The sequence below is a fragment of the Erinaceus europaeus genome, chromosome 17 (assembly GCF_950295315.1).
Source record: "Erinaceus europaeus chromosome 17, mEriEur2.1, whole genome shotgun sequence".
NCBI classification, from domain to species: Eukaryota; Metazoa; Chordata; class Mammalia; order Eulipotyphla; family Erinaceidae; genus Erinaceus; species Erinaceus europaeus.
The window spans coordinates 4,569,839-4,592,185 of NC_080178.1; the positions used below are offsets into that span (position 1 = coordinate 4,569,839).

At 57.7% G+C, this 22,347-nt stretch overlaps 1 protein-coding gene across 13 annotated transcripts in view; it reads left to right on the plus strand.

Annotated features, from left to right (window-relative positions):
* NRXN2 (neurexin 2) overlaps positions 1-22,347 on the plus strand; it is a 108,937-nt gene that overhangs the window by 13,589 nt on the left and 73,001 nt on the right. For 11 of the 13 annotated variants that reach the window (XM_060176133.1, XM_060176138.1, XM_060176139.1 and 8 more), the window contains exons 2-5: positions 6,105-6,122; positions 10,559-10,588; positions 12,270-12,341; positions 15,277-15,578. In XM_060176133.1, the coding sequence (XP_060032116.1) occupies positions 6,105-6,122; positions 10,559-10,588; positions 12,270-12,341; positions 15,277-15,578 (422 nt within the window). The remainder of the gene's footprint in view (positions 1-6,104; positions 6,123-10,558; positions 10,589-12,269; positions 12,342-15,276; positions 15,579-22,347) is intronic. The other 2 variants (XM_060176136.1, XM_060176146.1) reach the window with 2 other exon arrangements.

The following is a 22,347-nucleotide window of genomic DNA, read 5'->3' on the forward strand; positions in this document are numbered from 1 at the left end:
TTACTGTTGCTGTTATTATGTCATTGTTGTTGGATAGGACAGAGAGAAATGGAGAGAGGAGGGAAAGACAGAGAGGGGGAGAGAAAGACAGACACCTGCAGACCTGCTTCACCGCCTGTGAAGCGACTCCCCTGCAGGTGGGGAGCCGGGGGCTCGCACCGGGATCCTTATGCCGGTCCTTGTGTTTCACGCCATGTGGTTTCACACCATGTGCGCTTAACCCAGGGCGCTATTGCCTGACCCCCGGAGACTTTTTTTTTTTAAAGACTTATCTATTAATGAAACTGAAAGAGAGACTGGTGGATGGGTGACACACCAGAGCATCTCTCTGGCCGATGCAGTGCTGGGGATCAAACGCAGGACCTCATGCTTGAAAGTCCAGTGCTGGGTGCTGGGCGGTGGCTCACCTGGTCAAGTGTACAACATGTGTGTAAGGACCTGGGTTTGAGTTCCCTGCTCCCTACCGGCAGGAGGTTTGATTCACGAGTGTTGAAGCAAGTCTGCAGGTGTCTTTTTTTTTTTTTTCACTTTCAAGCATCCTTTTTTTAAAAAAAAATTATTTATTTATTCCCTTTTGTTACCCTTGTTGTTTTTCATTGTTGTAGTTATTGTTTTATTATTGTTGTTATTGTTGGATAGAACAGAGAGAAATGGAGAGAGGAGGGGAAGACAGGGGGAGAGAAAGACAGACACCTGCAGACCTGCTTCACCGCCTGTGAAGCGACTCCCTTGCAGGTGGGGAGCCGTGGTCTCGTATCGGGATCCTTACGCCAGTCCTGGCGCTTTGTGCTATGTGCGCTTAACCTGTTGCACTACCGCCCGACCCTCCTGGTCTTCTCTTAATTTCTCTCTGTTCTATTTAGTAAACATTAGGGGGAGAAAACAGAAAAAGCGGCGGATTCATAGTGCCAGCACTGAGTCACACCGTTAACCCTGGAGGCGGGGAAAGAGAAAGAGAGAGGGAGAGAGAGGGGGGGGGGGCTGGGTGATGGCACACCTGTTTGAACGCACATGTTACAGTGCACAAGGACCCAGGTTTGAGCCCCTAGTGCCCACCTGCGGGCGGAAAGCTTTGTGAATGGTGAAGCAGGTCTGCAGGTGTCTCTCTGTCTCTCTCCCTCTCTATCTCCCCATCTCTCAGTTTCTGGCTGTCTCTATCCAATAAATAAATAAAGATAATTCAAAAAATTAAAATAAATGCAATGAGAGAGAGAGAGAGAGTCCAATGCTTTCTCCACTGTGCCACCACCTGGGAATCCACCTTGGAACCTTAGATGGTGGTGTGACTAGGTTGGGCTGCTTTGTGTTTCTTGGAGGCCTGAGTTTCTGGCTTGAGCTTCTAGGGTTTAAGAAGCAAAAACTGGGACCAGGCAGTGACACACCTAGTGTTCCCACGTGTGAGGACTCAGTTTCAAGCCTTCAGTCCCCCCCTGCAGGGGGAGGGGGAGGTGTCATGAGTAGTGAGGCAGTGTTACAGGTGCCCATTTCTGTCTTTCTTTCAGTTTCTCTGTCTCACTCTCTATCCAAAAAAAAAAAAAAAAAAAAAGAGAGAGAGGAAGAAAGAGAGAAAAGGGTTGCTGGGATGGACGGAGCCACACAGGCACTGAGCCCCAGAGATAAGGCTAGCAGCAACAAAACAAGACAGAATTGGTATCAGCTGGTGACTGGTACGAAAGTGAGCAGGTCTGGTTTCTGGGTGCCAGCCTGGCCTGGGGAACTGGGGGTGGGGGGCTGTCTGGGCTCTCAGGAAAGGGATGGAATGACCATCATGGATATGCCAGGGGGAGAAGCTCACAGCTTCTCAGAAGCCAGCCAGAGACTGGGGCGGAGGGCACAGAGGCGAGGGCAGTGCCAAGGCACCAAGAAGTTCTCAGCACATGTGCCTTCGTGTGTGTGTGTGTGTGTGTGTGTGTGTGTGTGCGCACGCGTGTGCGCGAGTGAGCACGTGTGTGCTGACTGCAGCAGAGTGCAGGTGGGGCAGGTGGTCAGCCTCCCGGGCATGTCTCCTCTCCTGTCCCTAGAGATGAGATACAGCCAGCGGGTGCCCAGTGTGACCAGGAGGCTGGCATGGGATGAGGGTGGGGCCTGCAGGGTCTCTTGCAGTGGGAGTGCGGGGTGTGGCTTCACAGGGGGGACTTTGGGTGTCAGAGGGCTCTCCTGATGTCTGCCCAGTAGACAGGGTACATGTAGGATTGTCACCCAGGTGAGAGGCTGGGGCTGTGGGTGCAAGTTTGGGGCTCCTAAGCCTCAGACAGGGGCTGTTGCTGGGGGCACCGGCCTGAGTTGGGGAGGCGGTGTGATGACAGAACAGAGAGCAGAGCTGCAGGGAGGTGCGGGCAGCAGGCCAGGGGCACGTGCCAGGGTGGGGGGACAGGGGGCCCTTCCTGGGCACTGCATCACCCACATCTGTCAGGGAGGAATGCCTAGATTTTTTAGGGGAGATTTATTTATTACATACAGAAGAGTCTCATGTGTGGCTGAGAGAATGGGAGAGAAGCTAGAGCCCTGTCCTGATGTTCACAGCCCTGGGGGTTGAACCGCGAACCTCGGGCTTATGAGTTCAAGCTGAGGCTGTGCCCCAGCCACAGGTGGGTGCTCTCTCCTCCTCTCTCTTCCTCTTCCTCCCCATCATCCTTCTTTCTTCTCCTCCATATATATATATTTGCCACCAGGGTTTTCGCTGGGGCTCGGTACCGGCACTACAAATCCACCACTCCTAACGGCCATTTTCCCCCTTTTTTCCTATTAAAATTTTTTATTTGACAGGACAGAGAGAAATTGAGAGGGGAGAGGGAGAGAGACAGAGAGACACCTGCTTACCTGTGCTCTTGAAGCGTCTGTCCCTTGCAGGTGGGAAGCAGGGACTCAAACCCAGGTCCTTGAGCGTGGTGATAAGTGTGCTTGACTGGGTGCACCATCAGTACCTCACCCCTTTTTTTTTCTTGCCACCAAGGTTACCACAGCGGCTTGGGTACTGCACAACTAGTCCAACACTCCTGGCTGCCCCATTTTTATCTATGTATTTTTTTCCTGCTTTTTTTTTTTTAAAAAAATATTTATTTTCCTTTTTGTTGCCCTTGTTGTTTTATTGTTGTAGTTATTATTGTTGTTATTGATGTCGTTGTTGTTGGATAGGACAGAGAGAAATGGAGAGAGGAGGGGAAGACAGAGAGGGGGAGAAAAAGACAGACACCTGCAGACCTGCTTCACCGCCTGTGGAGCGACTCCCCTGCAGGTGGGGAGCCGGGGGCTCCAACCGGGATCCTTAGGCCGGTCCTTGTGCTTTGCACCACATGCGCTTAACCCGCTGCGCTACAGCCCGACTCCCTTTCTGCTCTTTTTCTTTTTGAGATAGGACAGAGAGAAATTGTGGGGGAGGACGACATAGAGACAGACCCCCTGTAGCCCCGTTTCACCCGTCGTGAAGGTGGATGGGGACTGGAACTCGGATCCGAGCTCATGATAGTGTTTGCACTCAACTGGGCATGGCCCTCCCTGGCCTTGGGTGCAATTCCCCAGGGTGTCAGACTAGGGAGAGCCCGTCCCGCCCGCCATGGTGGCCAGCCCCACCACCTCACAGCCTTTGTAGCTGTCCACAGGCGAGAGAGAGTCTGGAGTACGGCTCAGGGCAGAAACGCCTGTGGAGGTTTGAGAGCAGGGTGGGTGGACGGCTAGGCAGGGAAACAGACAGACACACAGACAATGGGGAGATGACTCTTCGGGTCAAGCACAGGACTTGGGTGGATGAGGCCCTGGGCTCTGTCCCTGGTGCTGACTTCAGCCAAGCTGAGCGATGCTCTGATCCCTCTCTCTCTCTCTCTCTCTAATACCTTTTTTCTCTTGATTTTTTTCAGTGCCAGGGTTTCATACCTGCATGATTCCTCCGCTCCTGCTGAGCTCTAGTTTTCCTTTTAGAGAGAGACAGAGACACAGAGAGGAGGAGAGACACCACTTGACTCCTTGTGTAGCTTCTGTTTTGCATGGTGCTACTGTGTGGCGCCAGGGTTCATACCTGGGATACTGAAAGTGTGCATTCTATTGGGTTTTCTATGTCCCAGTCCCTAAATAAATCACAAGGCAGGAAGGAGGGAGGGAGAGAAGGAGGGAGGGAAGGAGAGAGAGAGAAAGAGAAAAAGAGAGAGAGAGAGAAGAGGAGAGAGAGAGAGAGGACAGCCCACAGCCCGCAGCCCGGGAAGTGGCACAGGGACTTGGATGGACCTAACAGCACAGAGTCCTAAGTTTGATCCCCTGTGTTGCACATGCCAGAGTAATGCTCCAGTTCTCTCCCATGTTAGTAAACAAACCTTTAAAAGAAGTGTGTGGGGACTGGGCGGTGGCGCACCGGGTTAAGCGCACATGGTGCAACGTGCAAGGACCGGCGTAAGGATCCCGGTTCGAGCCCCCGGCTCCCCACCTTCAGGGGAGTCGCTTCACAAGCGGTGAAGCAGGTCTGCAGGTGTCTGTCTTTCTCTCCCCCTCTCTGTCTTCCTCTCCTCTCTCCATTTCTTTTTTTTCTTAAATTTTTTTTTTTGTATTTATTCCCTTTTGTTGCCCTTGTTGTTTTATTGTTGTAGTTATTGTTGTTGTTACTGATGTCTTGTTGTTGGATAGGACAGAGAGAAATGGAGAGAGGAGGGGAAGACAGAGAGGGGGAGAGAAAGACAGACACCTGCAGACCTGCTTCACCGCCTGTGAAGCGACTCCCCTGCAGGTGGGGAGCCGGGGGGCTCGAACCGGGATCCTTACGCCGGTCCTTGCGCTTTGTGCCACGTGCACTTAACCCGCTGTGCTACCACCCAACTCCCCTCCTCTCCACATTTCTTTCTGTCCTATCCAGAAAAATGGAAAACAAGACCACAAGAGCAGTGGGTTTGTAGTGCAGGCACCGAGCCCCAGCGATAACCCTGGAATCAAAATAAATAAATAAATAAATAAAGGAAGGAAGCACACAGGGGCCAGGTGGTGGCACACCTGGCCGAGCACATGCCCATGTGCACAGGAACCGGGGTTTGAGCCCCTGCTCCCCACCTGCAGGGACACTTCACTAGTGGCGAAGCTGCGGTTGTCTCCATGTCTTTCCCTCCCCTCTCGGTTTTTGTCTCATCCAATAAATACATAAGATGTACTTTAGAAAAAAGTGCAGGCAGGGGAGTCGGGCGGTGGTGCAGCGGGTTAAGTGCACATGGCACAAAGCGCAAGCACCGGCGTAAGAATCCTGGTTCGAGCCCCCGGCTCCCCTCCTGTAAGGTAGTCCCTTCACAAACGGTGAAGCAGGTGTCTGTCTTTTCTCCGCCTCATGTCTTTCCCTCCTCTCTCCATTTCTCTCTGTCCTGTACAATAACAACAACAATAATAACTACAACAACAATGAAAAACAAAGGCAACAAAAGGGAAAATAAATAAATATAATTTTTTTTTTTTTTTTAAAGTACAGGCAGGCAGGCAGAGGGAAAAGGGAGCTGTGTGTCTGGCTGCGGTGGTGGTGGGTGTATGTGGCGGGGTCTGGGAGGCCTGTGTCCCATGATCTCGCTGTAGGTCACTCGAGGCAGTGTGGGAGTGTGGTGACTGTGTGTGTGGAGCGAGGGAGTGGGTCTCGGCGGGCCTGCACACGCGTGTGTCCTGCCTGGCTGCTCCCCGTGCTGTCGACCTGGTGTGCAGAGTTACCAGATGTGAGCCGTGTCGCTGACTGACCCTGGGTGCTGAGTGTCACGCGTGCCATGTGTGAGCGTGTGGGAGCATGCCCTGTGTGTGTGTGCCCATCTGTCCCTGGGATGGGGGGGCTTGTCGGGGGTGGGGTCAGGAGGCCTGGCCTCCACCCTGCTCTTCCCTTTATTTCTATGGGACCCTGAATGCATACTTCTCCGCCCCGGCCTAGTTTCCCTAAATGTCACATGAGGTGGGGAGCCCTGAGGGTAAGGTGCTGACTTGGGGGCCTGTCCTGTTTCCCAGGGTGGCCTGGGTGGACTAGGGGACCTGGAACCCCACTCCCTGTGGAGCCCTGTCCTTGGTGCCTGGCTAACAGCACTCCTTTTCTCTCTCTTTCTCCCTCTCTCTTTCTCTCTCTCTTCCCTATCGCACCCCTTCTTGAATCCCGCCATCCACAGAGGAGCACCCCATGGAAGGTGAGTGATGCTCTGTGGTCACTGGGGTGGCAGGTGTGTCACCGTGGGGTCCCGTGTGGGGGTGTGTCAGGGATCAGCCCAGGGATCCATTAGCCCCCTGCCTGTGCTTCACCCGCTGGGTGTCCCACCTCTGGCCAGCATCCCCAGTCCATGGGGGGCTCCGGGCCCCGTGCTGCCCTGTGTGAGTGTCCATGTGTCACCATCCTTCTCTCTGCTGTCCTGGGAGGAGGCTGGGCTGGGTCCCAGGTGCTCAGGAGCCTGTGGGGGGCCCCTGGGTGGCTGGGCCTAGGGACCCTGGACAGTGTATTGGCCTTCCATATCAGGAAGTGGGGGTGACAGCCTCTGTGCCCTCAAACTCATGGTTGGCCCAGATCCCCATCCCAGGGTAGGTAGGTCTGCCTCCCTTGGGGGGGGGGATGTCTATCTGTCTGTCCACTCCTGTCTTCAGTTTATCTGCCCCCATGGTGGGGGGTGTCTCTCTTTCTCAATCTCCCCAACCGTCTCTGGGCTCAGTCTTCTCTCAGCCTCTCCTCTCTCCCTTCTCCGCATGCACCAGGGTGGGGGTGGGGCAGGCTGGCAGGCTGGGACAAGGGGGCCCCTCCGCACTGCAGGCAGGGGTCCTGGCACCATCTCTCCCATGTCCTGGGGGGCGGGTGCCCCTGGGTATGAGCCCCGGGAATGAAGGGGAGAGGTGCCGAAGGTCTGGGGGCTAGAGTCCTGATCCCCTGGGTCCAGTGTGGCCCCGCCCACATGTGGCTTCTCCTGGGGCGTCCTCGGTTCCCTGGCTCCGGCGGCCAGGCATGTGTCTGCGTGTGTCTGCGTATGTCTGCCTGTGTGCCCACGTGTCACTTGGCTCAGCTGCTCTGTGCTCTTGCCTGCGTGTGCTTGCACATGTGTGTCCGCGTGTCCGTGTGTGTGTGTGTGGCCGGCCCCTGCTGCGGCAGGAGGTGCTGGTGTCCGGCCTCGAGGTGTGTTTGCAGGAGATAAGATTTAGTGCTGATGTGACTTCTTGCTCCTGCTTGATGTCTCCACTGGAACAAGGGGGGTGATGGTGGGGGGAGGGGGCCTGAGGGAGGGACAGAAGGGGACCCAGAGAGGAGGAGGAGGGAGCGAGGGGGAACCGGCAAGGCAGGCTGGGCTGGGGGACATGTGGGGACCAGACCTGTGATGGTGGTCCTGAGTTTGGGATGTGGCACTGTGGCTTCGTGCCCTGACTGTGTAGGCTGGAGTGTGTGTGTGAGATGCATGTATGGTGCGCCTGTGTCCATGTTTGTGGCGTGTGATGCATGTGGTGTACGGTGTGTTGCATGATACATGGTATGTCTAGGCACATGGGTGCGTACACAAGTTAAGTGCATGCTCTAGACACGTGTGTCCACACGTGTGGGACATGTCACACACACTGTAAGTACATGCATGTGCGCACATGACGGGTGGGTGCATGCTGTGTGCATAACCTGTGCTGTGAAGTGTGGTACATGTGTGCATATGACAGTGATGTGCACATGTGTGCTTACTATGTTACACTGTGTGGTGTCTGCATAGTACATGGTGTGACATGTGAAAGTATGTGCAACGGACATGTACCTGTACACGCAACATGTTTAGTTATGCATGTCCACATGTGCAGTGTGTGGCATGGATAATCTGGTATGTACATGTGTGGAGCGTACATGTGTTTATGCATGCAAACCAGACGTGTAGGTGTGCACACACATGTGGCCTGTACACGCAACATCTTCACATGTTCTACGCGCACAGATGTTCCATGTGTGGTGTGTGTGGAGCACACACATATGTGTGATACGTGTGGGCGTGTGGCATGTATGGCGTGTGAAGCACATGTTAGTGTGTGGGCTATGTCTGAGCGCGTGGTGTGCCTGTGCGTGTGCACACCCCTGGGATGTGTCCGTGTGTCCTCATCTGACCCGTGAGCATTCTGCCTCTCGCTCGGGTGAGATGGAGGCAGACTGGGGCGGGTGGTTTGGGGTGCAGGTGCTCCTCAGTGACACTTCACCCCATCCCTGCCCCCAGGCCATGTCCCAGCCTCTGCCCAGCTCAGTACCAGGAAGGCGGGACCCTGCTCACTGGGGGCCTCAGCTGGCACGGGGGGGGGGGTGGAGAATCTGGGCTGGGGGTGCCCTGAGGCAGGGATGGGGATGCCCCGGGGGCAGGGCTGGGGTTGTCCAGACTGGGGGCACTCTGGGGAAGGGCTGGGAGTGTCCAGACTGGGGGCTTCCTGGGGCAGGGCTGTGGAGGGAGTTCAGACTGGGAACACCCTGAGACAGGGCTGGGGGCACTCTGGGGTAGGGCTGGAGCACTACTAGACTGAGGGTGCTCTAAGACAGGCCTGGGTGGTGTCTAGGCTGGGGGCACCCTGGGGCTGGGCTGAGGGTGTCCAGGTTGGGGTTCCTGGGGCTGGGAGTGTCCGGGTTGGGGGCGGCCTAGGGCAGGGCTGGGGGTGTCCAGGTTGGGGTTCCTGGGGCTGGGAGTGTCCGGGCTGGGGGCGGCCTAGGGTAAGGCTGGGGGTGTCTGGGCTGGGGGTGTCCGGGGCAGGGGTGGGGGTGTCCAGGCTGGGGGTGCCTGGGGCAGGGCTGGGGTTGTCTGGGTGGGGGGCAGCCTAGGGTGGGGCTGGGGGTGTCCATGCTGGGGGTACCCTGGGACAGGGCTAGGCTGAGCCTGGGGACAGGCAGGCGCTCAGCCTCCCTCAGCCAAGATGGCTGTGCTGTCACGCCTGAGGGAGCCAGCAGCCAGTTGCCGTGGTGATTGAGGCCAGTGTGGCATGCTAATGAGGGCCTGTGTCTGCGAGGAGAGAGACGGGGTGAGACAGAGAGACTGGGAGAGATGGAGAGACAAAGGAGACATGGGAGAGACAGCAGAGTTAGGGAGATGGAGAGAGAAGAAAGATGAGGAGATTGACAGGAAGAGATAGGAGAGAGAGAGGGAGAGGTGGGGAGAGACAGAGCGACAGTGCAGGCCAGGGAGCACCCAGCCCTCCTTACTGGGAGGCGCTGTCTCCCCACTTCCAAGTTGGTCGAGGAAGAGACGCTGATGGTTCTTGGGGCGCACATTCAGATCTGTGTTATTCTGTGTGGCCCCAGTGTCTGGGACTCTCACCCCCCGGCTGCCTGAGCCCTTCACCGGGCCCAAGACAACACTGCACAGGCCAGGCACCCACTAGGGTGCCTCCCAGGACCCTCAGCCACTGCCTAGGTGCTGGGCTCTTCCCCCATCTGGGCCAGGCCCCACGGGCGGGAGCGGGGCGGTTGGTCCCTGGTGCTGGTCCCTGGCCACTGTCCTTAGGGTACTGGGGTGCTCTTGCTGGAGCCGCAGCGTCCAGGGTTGAGTACCCCCTTTCTCTCCAGGCAGCTCGGGATAGAGACCCCACAGTTTGGCTCCGTGTCTGAGGCCTGGCCAGAACCAGGCGCTGCCAGTGTCTTAAGACACTTTTGAGGTGTTTGGGGCCCTGTCTCCCAGAACTGTGGAAGGAACAGAGTCCCAGCTTTGCCCCAAACACCCCTAGTTTGCCTCTGCCTTCTCCAGCCTGCTTCTGCTCAGGTTCTGTCTTCCTGAACCCCCATTTCCTGGTAGAACCCAGGTGGGAGAAGCGGACTGGGAAGGAGCCTTCAAAAGCCCAGAGCGGGAGGGGGTGGCTTCTAGGCCCGGGCTCCTCTTGTCCCCACTCTTCCCCCTTCTCTGCCAGGCTCCGAGGGGTCCCGGGGCTGGGGTGTGAGGCAGCGGGGGACCCCAGCCCCATCCTATGCTAACAGGTCCCCCCCCCTCTCTCTCTCCAGGTGGCTTTGATTTTTTTTTTTTTTAATGTGTCGTCTTTTCTCCTCCATCCGAATCGTTTTTTTCTCGTTGACCGTTTTTTTTTTTTCTTTCCGCCACTCGGAAGAAAAAAAAAAAGAAAAAAAGAAAGAAAAAGGAAAAAGCATCCCTCTCCCTGCCTCATGCTTCTCTTCCTTTTCCTTTTTTTTTTTTCCCCCTCCCGGCAAGAAGAAAAAAAAAAAAGAAACCAAAGTCTCCCCTCTCCCCGTGCGGTGACCCGCCTCCTGCCCTCCCTCCGGTTCTGCCTGTACCCCTCGCCCCCTTTGGTGCCTCCCTTCTCTCTCTCCACTCCCCTTCTTGCCCCCCACCCTCTGTTTTGGCATCGGGCCCCTCTCCTCAGCTTTGGGGCTGGGGGCTCCACCCCCCCCCCCCGATGTTTGTCACAAGTTTAAAAAAAGAAAAGGGTTTTAAATTGTGGCGGCAAACGCTTTTTCTGCCCTCTCTCTGGCTGGTTTTGATGACTCGCGTTTTCTTTGTTTCTTCCCCCTTTCTTTCTTTCTTTCTTTCTTTTTTTGTTTGTTATTTTTTTCTTCCTTTTTTTTTTTTGTTTTTTTGTTTGTTATTTTCGTTTTGTTTTCCTGTCTTTCTCCTGCCCCCTTTCCAAGGTCCGGCTCACCTGACGTTAAACAGTGAAGGTATGGCTTCAAGTTCTGGTTTGGATTGGACTGGATTGCCCCGACCTACGCCTGGATTTCTGTCCCCGCCCTGCCCCCGTCCCCTCTCGCAGCTCCTCTGCCTGTCCCTCCTCTCCTCCATCCTGCCCACACACTGCCTCCCCCACCATGCCTTCCTTTCTGGGGGTGCTGGGTGGGGGTGGGGCTGGCCCTGCCTGTGTTCCCTCCTCGCCTGCACCCCTGCTCATGCCATCGCCCCATCCCGCCTTGGTTTCTGACATCGACAGATGTTTGAACTCCTGCCGTGTGTGTCCTGTGTCCTCTCCTCCATTTTCCTGGTAGTGTATCTGCTTTTTGTTTTGTTGTTTTTATTTATTCATCTATTTAATTTTTCCTCCTTCCCTTTCTTTCCTTTCTCATGGTGGTGTTTGATTTCCTTCCACTCATTCTGCTCATTCTTTTCTGTGGACCCCAGTGAAAAGAGGAATTAAAAAAAAAAAAAAAAAGCAGAGACTGGGAAAGGGACACTAGGTGGTCTCCCTCCCCTCCCCCCGGAGCCACGGAGGGGGACTGAGCTGGAGGTCACCCCCTCCCACAGCCAGACACACTTAGGGTTCAAGGACTTGACCCTGCTTGACAGACGAGGATGGTTAAGCCCAGAGACAAGTTACTTGGGGACCATGACAAAGCCTCTGATTGGCTGTCCCGTGGGACTTGGCTCTGTTCTCAGAGTCCCTGCCACCAGGTCCCCACCATCTCCCAGAGCCTGGAGTGCTCAGCCAGCTTGGAGGCCAAGCCCCGCATCAGAGCAAGGATCCCCCAGTGTCCCATCACCCCCCTCCCCAGCCTCAAAGGTCCCCGCCCACTGGGTCCCCCTCTTTGGGCAGTACCACCAGAGGGGGACTGGGCGGTGGGAGGCCGTGGATCTGGGGCCTGGCCTTCTGCAGGCCCGTGACAGAGTGGTAAAAGGCGGGGAGAGGGGCTCTCCTGTGGGGAGTTGGGTCCCGGGCTGCACTTCTCAGCGTCCGGCTCTGGGGGCACCATAGATGATTGTTCCCAGGGTCCCGGGCAGGTGCACACCCCCTCTTCCCAAAAGCCCTCCACGCAGGTGTCATTGTAGTTTTGGTTCTGGGGGGTTTGGGCTGGGCTGGGCGCGAGGACCCCACTCTGGTTTGAGTCCCCCTCTTCCTAGGCCCCCATGTGGGGGACTGGCAGGGGTGTGGGTGCTGGGAGCTGAGGGTCTGAGCTCATGGCAGAGCCCTGGTCGACTCGGACTCCAGATGTGGGGATCCGGGAGATTGAGCTGGGGGCACTGAGGAGGAGCCCTGGGCACCCGCCTTTGCAGGAGGGATGGGATGTCACTCCCACATATTTCGGGGAGCCCCAGCCAGGCAGGATCCCGTCCCACAGAAGGCAGCGGGTGGGAGGACAGTGAGCGCAAGGTTGGGAGTGGCTGCACCGGCAAGACTGGGCTGTAGGCACAGGTCTCTCCACAGGAGGGTGTGGGCTGAGGGAGTATGTGGCCCCTTCCCCAGAGCCCCCAGGAGCATCTGGGTCCCCCACACAGCCACCTCCCACTGCCTTGCACCCCCCACCTACCTCGAAGCACCTCTGCCCTGGAGGGGACCCTCCATCACCTCCAGGTTGGTGTGGGACTTGCTGGGTGGCCCCTGTGCCTGACCCCCCAATTCTGCTTCTTCAGTAGGGTCCTTACTGTTCTCCGAGGGGGGGGCCGGGAGAGGAGGAGCCGGCGAGGCGCAGCAGCCGACGAAAGGTCAGTGACCTGCACCCCCAGAGCCCAGCCCCCCCCCCCGCCTCAGGGGCACGCCCCCACCCCAGATTCACAGGGAACCCCGGTGACATTTTTTCTAGAACACGCGGGGCTCCCCGTGGAAACCACACAGGCGGTTTCTGCACAGCCCACTTTCTGGGGGAGCCCCAAGCAGCCTGGTACACCCCTCCGTAACTGTCACATTCTGGGTGCCATCGCGGGGAGGGGTGTCAGGCTGGGGGTGTGGCCTTGACTGCTGACAGTTACACAAGGAGCCTTCTAGACCCTCGGGGCAGGGCTTGCAGACTGGACACTCCCCCCACCTGGGGGCCCCAGGGTCCTTTACTGGCCCCCAGGTGGCAGTGTGTGGTTTCATGGCATCGAGCACCCCCTAAAGTGCCTGGCGGGTGCCAAGCCCCGGCCCACCCTGCCCCCTCCCTCAGAGCTTGCTTGGCCACCTGCCACACTGCCCTTGGCCCCAATGCCCTGCTCCCCGTTTCTGCTGACTCTGGCAAAAGCAGTCAGGCCATTCACATGGGAAGTGTCTCCAGAGCCCCCCTGCGCCCCCACATTCCCTGGGGCAGGTCAGCCAGAGCCCCGTCCTCCAACACCCTCAGGGCAGCACTGCCACAGCTGCCATATCCCTGGCCGGGGTGCCCACTGGGTGGAGACCTTTCTGTTGTCCCTCTGCCGGCCTCCCTGCACTGCCCGGTGATGGGCTCACCCAGAGGCTTGTGGGATGCCTGTGGGTGCCAGGATCCTTGGTCAGACAGACAGTCCTGTGATACAGCACAAGGGAGGACACTGCACCCCCACATGCAGACCGTGACACCCCGCCCAGGGAGGCGGCACCCTGCCCCATTCTCCTGCACCCTGTGCCTCCTTCATCTGCAAGACCCCCCCCCCCCCAAGGTCACAGGGCTGTGTCTGCGTCCTCTCCCGGGAGCCAGATGGAGGAGCGTTGGGGAGGGCACTGGATGGCATCCCGGCCAGAGGGCTCAGAGCCAGGCCAGGAAGGCAGGCCTCGGGCAGCCTTACCTTGCTGGGGTGCCAGGCTCTGGGATTTTGGGTCTGGGGGCTCACACAGCGATGCCGGGGAGAGCACCCCCTGGCGTTCCGGTCCTCACCTCACAGGCCTGCTTCCTGTGGTGCCGTCCCCCCACCACGCTGCCTGCTGCCCCCTGGGGCCTCTTCCCATCCTAGCCTCGTCTTCCTTCTCTCTTCTCGGCTCTGATTCAGGCTCCCCCCATTCCCATTCCCCGGGGTCCCCTCTGGTCTCCGGGCTCCCCGGCGTCTCTGCTGGCAGCTGGGTTTTGAGGGATGCGTGTTGCCGGTGCCTCCCCTGGGAGATGGAGGCAGAGCCCAGGTGTGGGGAGGCCTTGTCTGTCCCCTCCGCCCGCCTGCTCCTTGCGATGCCTCCTTTGTTCGCTCCTGTCACTTCTCCAGCGGCTGCTTGCTCCCCACCTTCCGAGCCTCTGCCTTTGACTGCGGGGAGGTGAGGGAGTGGGCGCGGGAGGCCGGGCAAACCCAAGGTCAGACGTCTTTCCTGTGCTGGTCCTTGGCCCCCTAGGCAGTGGGCCTGGTTGCTATGGAGACTGGAATCCCCCCCAGGCTTGCCTTCTGTTCCCTGGAGGTCTCTGCCCCCCCCCCCGTCTACCCCCCCATCCTCCCCGTGTCCCCACCTGCCACCTCCTCATGGATCAGCTTCTGTGTCCCCACCTCCCACCCCTGGGGTCCATCATTCCCCCCTTCTCATCCTGCTGACCCCTCCTCTGTTCCTGGGCTCAGGTAGGCACGGATGGGGGCTTAGAGGTTCCCCCCCCCCCAGGCTGGCTGCCTGTGGCCACAGGAAACTGGGCCTTGCCAGCTGCAGCCAGCCACTGTGCCAGGCCCCGGGGCAGCAGCTGGTGCCTTGGCATCCGGGCACGGACCGGCCTCCGGGCAGGCTGCCGAGGGAGAGAGAACGGAGCTGTTGTGCGTGGGGGTGGGGCGGGAGGCCTTGTGACTGCCAGGCCTGGGTACAGGATGGCAGGAGCCTGTGGGGGGCTGTGGGCACCCCAGCTTTGAGCTGCCTCCTCTCTGGTCTGGGGGGAGCCATGTGTCCTGCAGACTTCTGTCTGGGTCCTCGCCCCCCCCCCCAATTGTTCCTCAAAGGAGGATTGGCAAGCCTCTCACCAGCGTTCTCAGGCAGGGAGACAGTTACTGTCAGACCCTGGGGTCTCTGTGTCCGTCTCTCCTCCCTTGATGTGCTTTCCCTATGCTCCTGAAGGTGGGGCCCAGGACCTCCGACGTCCCCCCTCAACTGAGCTGTGACTCTCTGCTCCTAGCCACCTCCTTCCAGAAGGGGCACATCCCCAAGGCTCTCTCAGCCGTCCTTGCTTCTGCCTGTGAAGTGCTCACACGCACATACATGTACACACATGTGCATTCGAACACGCACACGTGTGCCTGCCCCCCTCCCCCAGCCACTTGCCTGCACCCAGAAGCCCCTGGGGCCTCCCTTGGCCCTCTGCACTGTCCTTGGGTTAGAGGAGGCTGGGGGTGAGCTGGTAGCTGGCCTGGGGGCACGTGTGAGCTCCAGCTGGTGCCCCCCCACCTTTGTTTTCCCACCGACCCCACCCCTCCACACCCCAACTTCCCTCCTCACCTGCTCGCTGCCCCCGGGCCTCAGAGCATCTGTCCCCAGGAAGAGGCTGGGTGGGGAGCCACCCCCAGCAGATATCAGGTGGAGCCTGTTTGTGGGGGCACCTCTCTCAGTGGCTGTCGTGCCCGGGGGCTGGACGGGTGCACCGCAGTTGTCAGCTGTGTGTGGGGGAACCACCGAGCGTCCCCGGGCTCTGACATCAGGGACTGGGAGGTGGGGGGGGCTGGGCGGCTAGAGTTGTGAGCGGGTGCCGAGCCCCACTCAGCCCCCCGTCTCCCCACCTCGGGCGCGCAGGCAAGGAGGAGTTCGTGGCCACCTTCAAGGGCAACGAGTTCTTCTGCTACGACCTGTCACACAACCCGATCCAGAGCAGCACGGACGAGATCACGCTGGCCTTCCGCACGCTGCAGCGGAACGGGCTCATGCTGCACACTGGCAAGTCGGCCGACTACGTCAACCTCTCGCTCAAGTCCGGCGCCGTCTGGCTCGTCATCAACCTGGGCTCCGGAGCCTTCGAGGCCCTCGTGGAGCCCGTCAACGGCAAGTTCAACGACAACGCCTGGCACGACGTCCGGGTCACCCGAAACCTGCGCCAGGTAGGGGGTGGGGCGGCCTTGGTGACAGGCGGACCTGGGGGCGTGGGGAGGAGGCGGAGGCTGCTGTGGTGGTGGCCTCACCCCCACCCCGCACTCCCTCCCACCTTGGGTTTCAGCAGCCGGGCAGCAAGGGCACCGGAGATGGCTCACCTGCTAGCGTGACATTGTGGGTTTAGATCCGGGTGCCACATGGGAACACCACTGCACCAGGGGAAGCTCCACAGATGGTGGAGACGCACTGTGATGTCTCTGCCTCCTGTCAGCTCCTCTCTCTCCTCCCCCCACCCCCCCACCCCGCAAAAAAGAGCAAACTGGCCTGGGAGCAGTGGAATTGTGTATGAGTGAGGTCCCGCTGCCACGGAGGCCGAGGTCAGAGGAGAGTGAGAGAGTGAGAGAGTGAGAGAGTGAGAGAGGGCCGGATGGAGGTGTGCGGGGTGCTTCTAGGACAGAGATACAGTTGGGGGTCAGGCCTGGCCCCTTCCTTCTCCTCTCACCACCTCCCCCGTCCTGAGTCTCCCAGGCAGCAGCCCCCCGGCCCCCACCAGGCCCCGCTCGGGCAGGCCCCAGCCAGATCCCTCTGGAGAGCAGCCTCGGGGCCCCCCACTTCTTACACCCTCAGTCAGGTCCCCTCTCTCCCAACTCTCAGGTCCACCTGGAGCACCCAGGGACCCTCAGGCACCCCCCTCTCACGCCCCATGGCACCATCTCTGTCCCGTGCAGTATTTCCTGTTGCCATCTCGACTTCCTTCTTCTGGGTTTGAGCGGACTTCCTCTGACTCCCCTTCCTCCGGACTGGCGGATTGGCGGCTGACCTGGCGCCACTCACTTATTCTTCCCCGTCTGGAGGGCCGAGCTCCCGGAGCTCCTCCTCAGCTGGGGTTCCCCCTGCCCTGGCTGGGCCTCTTCTCATGACTCCTTGCTGTCTGCCGCCTGTCGGAGGTGGGCTCCCGGAGTGGCAGGCACAAGCCTGAGAGCACCCTGCGGGTGACAGGCCTGGTAGGGTGCACGCCTGCTGTGAGGCCCAGGGTTCCAGCCCCGGCACCACATAGGAACACCATGGACAGCGCCAGGGGGAGCTCCCTGGGACCCAGCAGGCTGCTTTCCCGAGTTCACTCCCAGTCCCACAGCCAAGAAAAGAAACACTCGGAAGGCTGGGCCGGGAGAGAGCTCAGCCTGCACAACTCGCACCAGTCCAAGCCCCGGGCACCACGGGAGGGAGGGAAGCTTCACTAGTGCTGTAGTGGCGCCATGCTGTCTCTCCTCTCTCTGTCTCTCACCCTAGCAGCGCTGTGCTGTCTCTCCTCTCTCTGTCTCTCACCCTAGCAGTGCCGTGCTGTCTCTCCTCTCTCTGTCTCTCACCCTAGCAGCGCCGTGCTGTCTCTCCTCTCTCTGTCTCTCACCCTAGCAGCGCTGTGCTGTCTCTCTCTCTCTGTCTCTCACCCTAGCAGCGCCGTGCTGTCTCTCCTCTCTCTGTCTCTCACCCTAGCAGTGCTGTGCTATCTCCTCCTCTCTCTGTCTCTTCCTCCCTCTCTGTCTCTCACCCTGTCTGGAGTGGTGGGTCCGTGCAGGCACAGAGCCCCAGCAAAGACCCTCATAGGGGTCCCTCTCTGTGTCCCTTGTGTCCCCGGATCAGCGAGGCCACTGTGGTGTGAGCACAGCTGGGGCGCTGTGGACGTGGTTGCTATCCTGAGTGACACACACCTCTCAGGGCTTGGGGTCGCTGTTCTTGGTCCCTTCTGCCACCCCCCCACAATGTGTTGTCACCTTCTGCTGTCATCAGCCAGACCCCATAGGCCTGGGGCTTCTGGCCACGTGCCAGTGGGTATCAGATGTCAGGTGTGTCCTTCCTGGAGGCAGAGGGGAGACCCAACCCTGTCACAGGCTCAGGCAGTAGCTCACCTGGTAGAGCCCTCACCCTGCATCATGTCAGGGACTCTGGATGGTGGAGTGGTGCTGTGCGGCCTCTCCTCTCCCTGCCTCTGAAATAGAAAGGCAAAGCAGGGCCAGTGGTGGCTCACACACACCACCATTCGCAAGGACCCGGGTTCAAGACCCAGGTCCTCACCTGCAGGGGGGGAAGCTTTGAGAGCGGTGAGGCAGGGCTGCAGGTGTCTCTCTGTCTCCCTCCCTATCTTCCCCTTCCCTCTCAATTTCTCTCTGTTTCTATCAAATAATGAATAAAAAAATTGTTTTAAACCGAGAAAGAGTGCAAGGACTGGCGTAAGGACCCCGGTTTGAGCCCCCCGGCTCCCCACCTGCAGGGGAGTCGCTTCACAGGCAGTGAGGCAGGTCTGCAGGTGTCTGTCTTTCTCTCCCCCTCTCTGTCTTCCCCTCCTCTCTCCATTTCTCTCTGTCCTAGCCAACAACAATGACAACAATAATATTAACAACAACGACAGACAACAAGGGCAACAAAAGGAAAAAAATGGCCTCCAGGAGCAGTGGATTCATAGTGCAGGCACCGAGCCCCAGCAATAACCCTGGAGGCAAAGAGAGAGAGAGAGAGACAGAGAGAGAGAGAGACAGAGAAAGAATGACAGAGTCAGCACAGGAGCTGTGGAATCACACAAGGCCCCAGTTGCCCACCTGTCCCCCCCCCCCCCGAAAAAAGGAAATAAAGTGACAGAAAAGAATGTGCATTGTTCACGTCACATGGCCCCCTGGAGCCTTTGTGGTTCTGGGGGTGACTGGGCGGGGGGTGGCCTGAACCTGTGTCCTGTCTCCTGAGTCGTGTGCGTTCAGCCTGGAGGACAGGAGGCAGAGGTGACAGCCCCTCCCCACGCCTTGCAGAGCAGAGGTGACAGCACTAGGCCGCACCGCACCCCCTCACAGTCCTTTTGGGGGGTCAGAGGAGTTCCCTGGGAGGCTCCCCCCTCAGCCCTGTTGCCAGAACCCAGGAGGAGGCCCCTTCACCCCCGGCCACCATAATGCTCCCGGAAGCTTCCAGAGGCCCTGAACGCAGCCCCCGGGACAAAGGCCCCAGCCAGAGCCCCTGGCTCCTTCTCCCTCCTTTGTAGCCAGCCTGAGCCCAGGGTGCCCTCGGGGAGGTCTCCGGGGGTCTCTGCAGGACGCTCCTTTCTGGGTGTCACCTTGAGGCTGCCTTGAACCCCGGACCCATTCTCCTTCGATCTCTGGGTCTCTCTCCTCCCTGTGAGCTGCTTCTGCCACCTACCAGTGACCAAAATATCCTGGGTGCTGCCTTCCGTGCCACCCACAATGTTCCTGGGGGCAGGGAGATGGGACCCAGTTGGCACTTAGGGCTCCACCCCCCACTTTCTGGCCCCTTGACCACCCCGCTGAGGGTCTAACTTGCTGCCCTCTGTAGGTGCCCCACTGCACTGACCTCCTAACACCTCCTCTGTTCCGCACTCACCCTCCTTCCTGCCTCGGGAGATCCTAGAGCGGGTGTTTGTGACAGAGCCCTGGGTTCAAGTCCCGGCTCTGCTGTCAGTCTGAGAGCACTCAGCTCCCCGTTGAGAAGGGAGAGGAGCCCTTGGCACAGCACCTGAGCCTCGGCCTGGCAGCATGGGCACCGAAGGCTTCCAACCACCGTCCCGTGGTTGTGGCCTTCCCCATTCCTTAGGCCCAGCCCTGATGCCTCCTCCAGAAAGTCCTCCAGGCTTCTACCAGCTTCCCTCTCTGCTGTGTTCCAGCCTCAGTCCCGGCTGCACTCAGCATTTGCCTTCTTTCTCTGACTGTCTGCTTCTTCTCCTTCTGCTGTTCTTTCTTTCTCTCTTTCATTTCTTTCTTTCTGGCTCTTTTAATTTTTATAATTTTTATTTGTTAGGTAGAGAGAAATTGAGAGGGGAGGGAGTGATATAGAGAGAGACAGAGAGACACCTGCAGCCCTGCTTCACCACTTACAAAGCTTTCCCCCTGCAGGTGGGGACCGGGGGCTCGAACCTGGGTCCTTGTGCCCTGTAACATGTGCGCTCAGCCAGGTGCGCCACCACCCGGCCGCTTCTTTTTCTCTTTCTTCCTCCCTTTCTTTATCTATTTTAATTTTTGTACATTTTTATTTGTAAGATAGAAAAAGGAAGAAATTGAGAGGGGAGAGGGAGGTAGGGAGAGAGACAGACAGACACCTGCAGCCCTGCTTCAGTACTCCTGCAGCTTTCCCCCTGCAGGTAGGGACCAGGGGCTTGAACCCGGGTCCTTGTGCCCTGGAATGCGTGCGCTTAACCAAGTGTGCCACTGCCTGGTCTTCTTTCTCTTTTTCTTTTCTTTCTTTCCTTTCTCTCTCTCTCTCTCTCTCTCTCTCTCTCCTTCCTTTAAAGTTTTTTTCTTAATCATCTTTATTTATTTATTGGGTAGAGACAGTCAGAACTTGAGAGGGGAGGGGGAGATAGGGAGGGAAACAGAGAGACACCTGCAGCCCTGCTTCACCACTCACAAAGCTTTCCCCCTGCAGGTGGGGACTGGGGGCTTGAACCCAGGACCTTGCACACTGTAATGTATGTGCTCAACCAGGTGCGCCACCGCCTGGCCCCCCCTTCCTTCTTTCCTCCCTCCCTCCTCCCCTCCCTTCCTCCGTCTCTCTCTCTTTTCTTTATTTATTTATTGGACAGAGACAGCCAGAAATCAAGAGGGAAGGGGAAATAGAGAGACGCCGGCAGCCCTGCTTCACCACTTGTGAAGCTTTTCCCCTGCAGGTGTGGACCGGGCCTCAAACCTGGGTCCTTGCGCACTGTGACATGTGCGCTCAACCAGGGGCGCCACCACCCAGTCCTTCTCTCTTGTCTTTCTATCTTTCCCTCTCTTTTTATTTTAATTTTTATTATCGTTATTTATTGGATAGAGACAGCCAGAAATTGAGAGGGGAGAGGAAGACATACAGAGAGACACCTGCAGCACTGCTTCACCACTTGCGAAGCTTTTCCCCCGCAGGTAGGGACCAGGGGCTCGAACCCAGGTCCTTGTTCCTTGTAACACGTGCGCTCAGCCAGGTGCGCTGTCACCTGGCCCTTCTTTCCCGGGATGGACCAGGGCTTTGTGTGCTCACTCAGCGGCCCACTTTTTATGAGAAAGAGAGTGTCAGCGAGTGAGCGAGTGGGGTCTGAGAACAAGCCGGGAGCCTTAGTCCTGTGCTCTGCCATCAAGCGCTGTTGTTCCTGGCTGCTGACCCTCCTCCTCCGCGCCCCATCCCCAGCACCCCTTCTCATGCTGGACTGACTTTATCTGTTAGAAACAGAGAGCAGGGAGTCGGGCGGTAGCGCAGCGGGTTAAGCGCACGCATGTGGCGCGAAGCGCAAGGACCGGCATAAGGATCCCGGTTCGAGTCCCCGGCTCCCCACCTGCAGGGGAGTCGATTCACAGGCGGTGTAGCAGGTCTGCAGGTGTCTGTCTTTCTCTCCTCCTCTCTGTCTTCCCCTCCTCTCTCCATTTCTCTCTGTCCTATCCAACAATGATAGTAACTACAACAACAATAAAATAAAACAAGGGCAACAAAAGGGGATAAATAAATATTAAAAAAAAAAAGAGGGAGTCGGGCTGTAGCGCAGCGGGCTAAACGCAGGTGGCGCAAAGCACAAGGACCGGCATAAGGATCCCGGTTCGAACCCCGGCTCCCCACCTGCAGGGGAGTCGCTTCACAGGCGGTGAAGCAGGTCTGCAGGTGTCTGTCTTTCTCTCCTCCTCTCTGTCTTCCCCTCCTCTCTCCATTTCTCTCTGTCCTATCCAACAACAACAATAACAATAATAACTACAACAATAAAACAACAAGGGCAACAAAAGGGAAAAGATAAATAAAATAAATAGAAAAAAAATTTAAAAGAAACAGAGAATAGGGCTGTGGGGGGAGAAGTCACAGCACTGAAGCTTCCCCTGGTGCTTAGCGCAGTGGTGTCCCAGCTCGAACCTTCGTCCTGTGCATCACAGAGCAGGTGCACTCTTCAGGTGAGCTGTCCTGCTGACCCCTCCCTGTGAAGATTTAGAGAGAGAGGGAGAGGGAGAGGGGCAGGCATGGAGACACACACACACAGAGGGAGAGAGACACCCGCAGCCCTGCTTCACCACTCGCAAAGCTTTCCCCCTGCAGGTGGGGACTGGGGGCTTGAACCTGGGTCCTTGCGCACTGTAATGTGTGCGCTTAATCAGGTGCGCCACTGCCTGGCCCCAGGCTATTTTTCCATCCAGATTAAGAGACAGAGACAGCACGGCAGTAGAATCCCCGTATGCCATGGCGTTTTCTGCCTGGTGCAGGGGTTTGAGCCTTTTCTTTCACCTCCCTCCCTCCCTCCCTCCCTCCTTCCCTTCCTCCTTTCTCTCTGTATTTAGTTTTACTTATCACTATTATTGTTATTATTTTAGCTCTGTTAAACCTCGACTTCCAGTGGTGCTGGGGTTCAAACCTGTAACCTCTTGTGTCACTGGCATGAAGGTCTTAGTGCATAGCCACTTTGCTGTCTCCCCTTATTTTTAATCTTTTTCTGTTTTTGTTTGTCTAAATAGAGATATGGGGGGAGAGACAGAGAGGAAAACAAACAAACAAAAAAACAAGCGCCCTCTTTACCTCTGGCTGATGGTGGTGCTGGGGATTGAACATGGGGCCTCAGAGCCTCAGGATGAAAGTCTTTTGCAGAACCATCTCCCCAGCCCTTTTTTAATTTTTATTTCATTTCATTTAAAAAAATTTTTAAATTTATTTATTCCCTTTTGTTGCCCTTGTTTTGTTGTTGTAGTTATTATTGTTGTTGTTGGATAGGACAGAGAGAAATGGAGAGAGGAAGGGAAGACAGAGAGGGGGAGAGAAAGACAGACACCTGCAGAC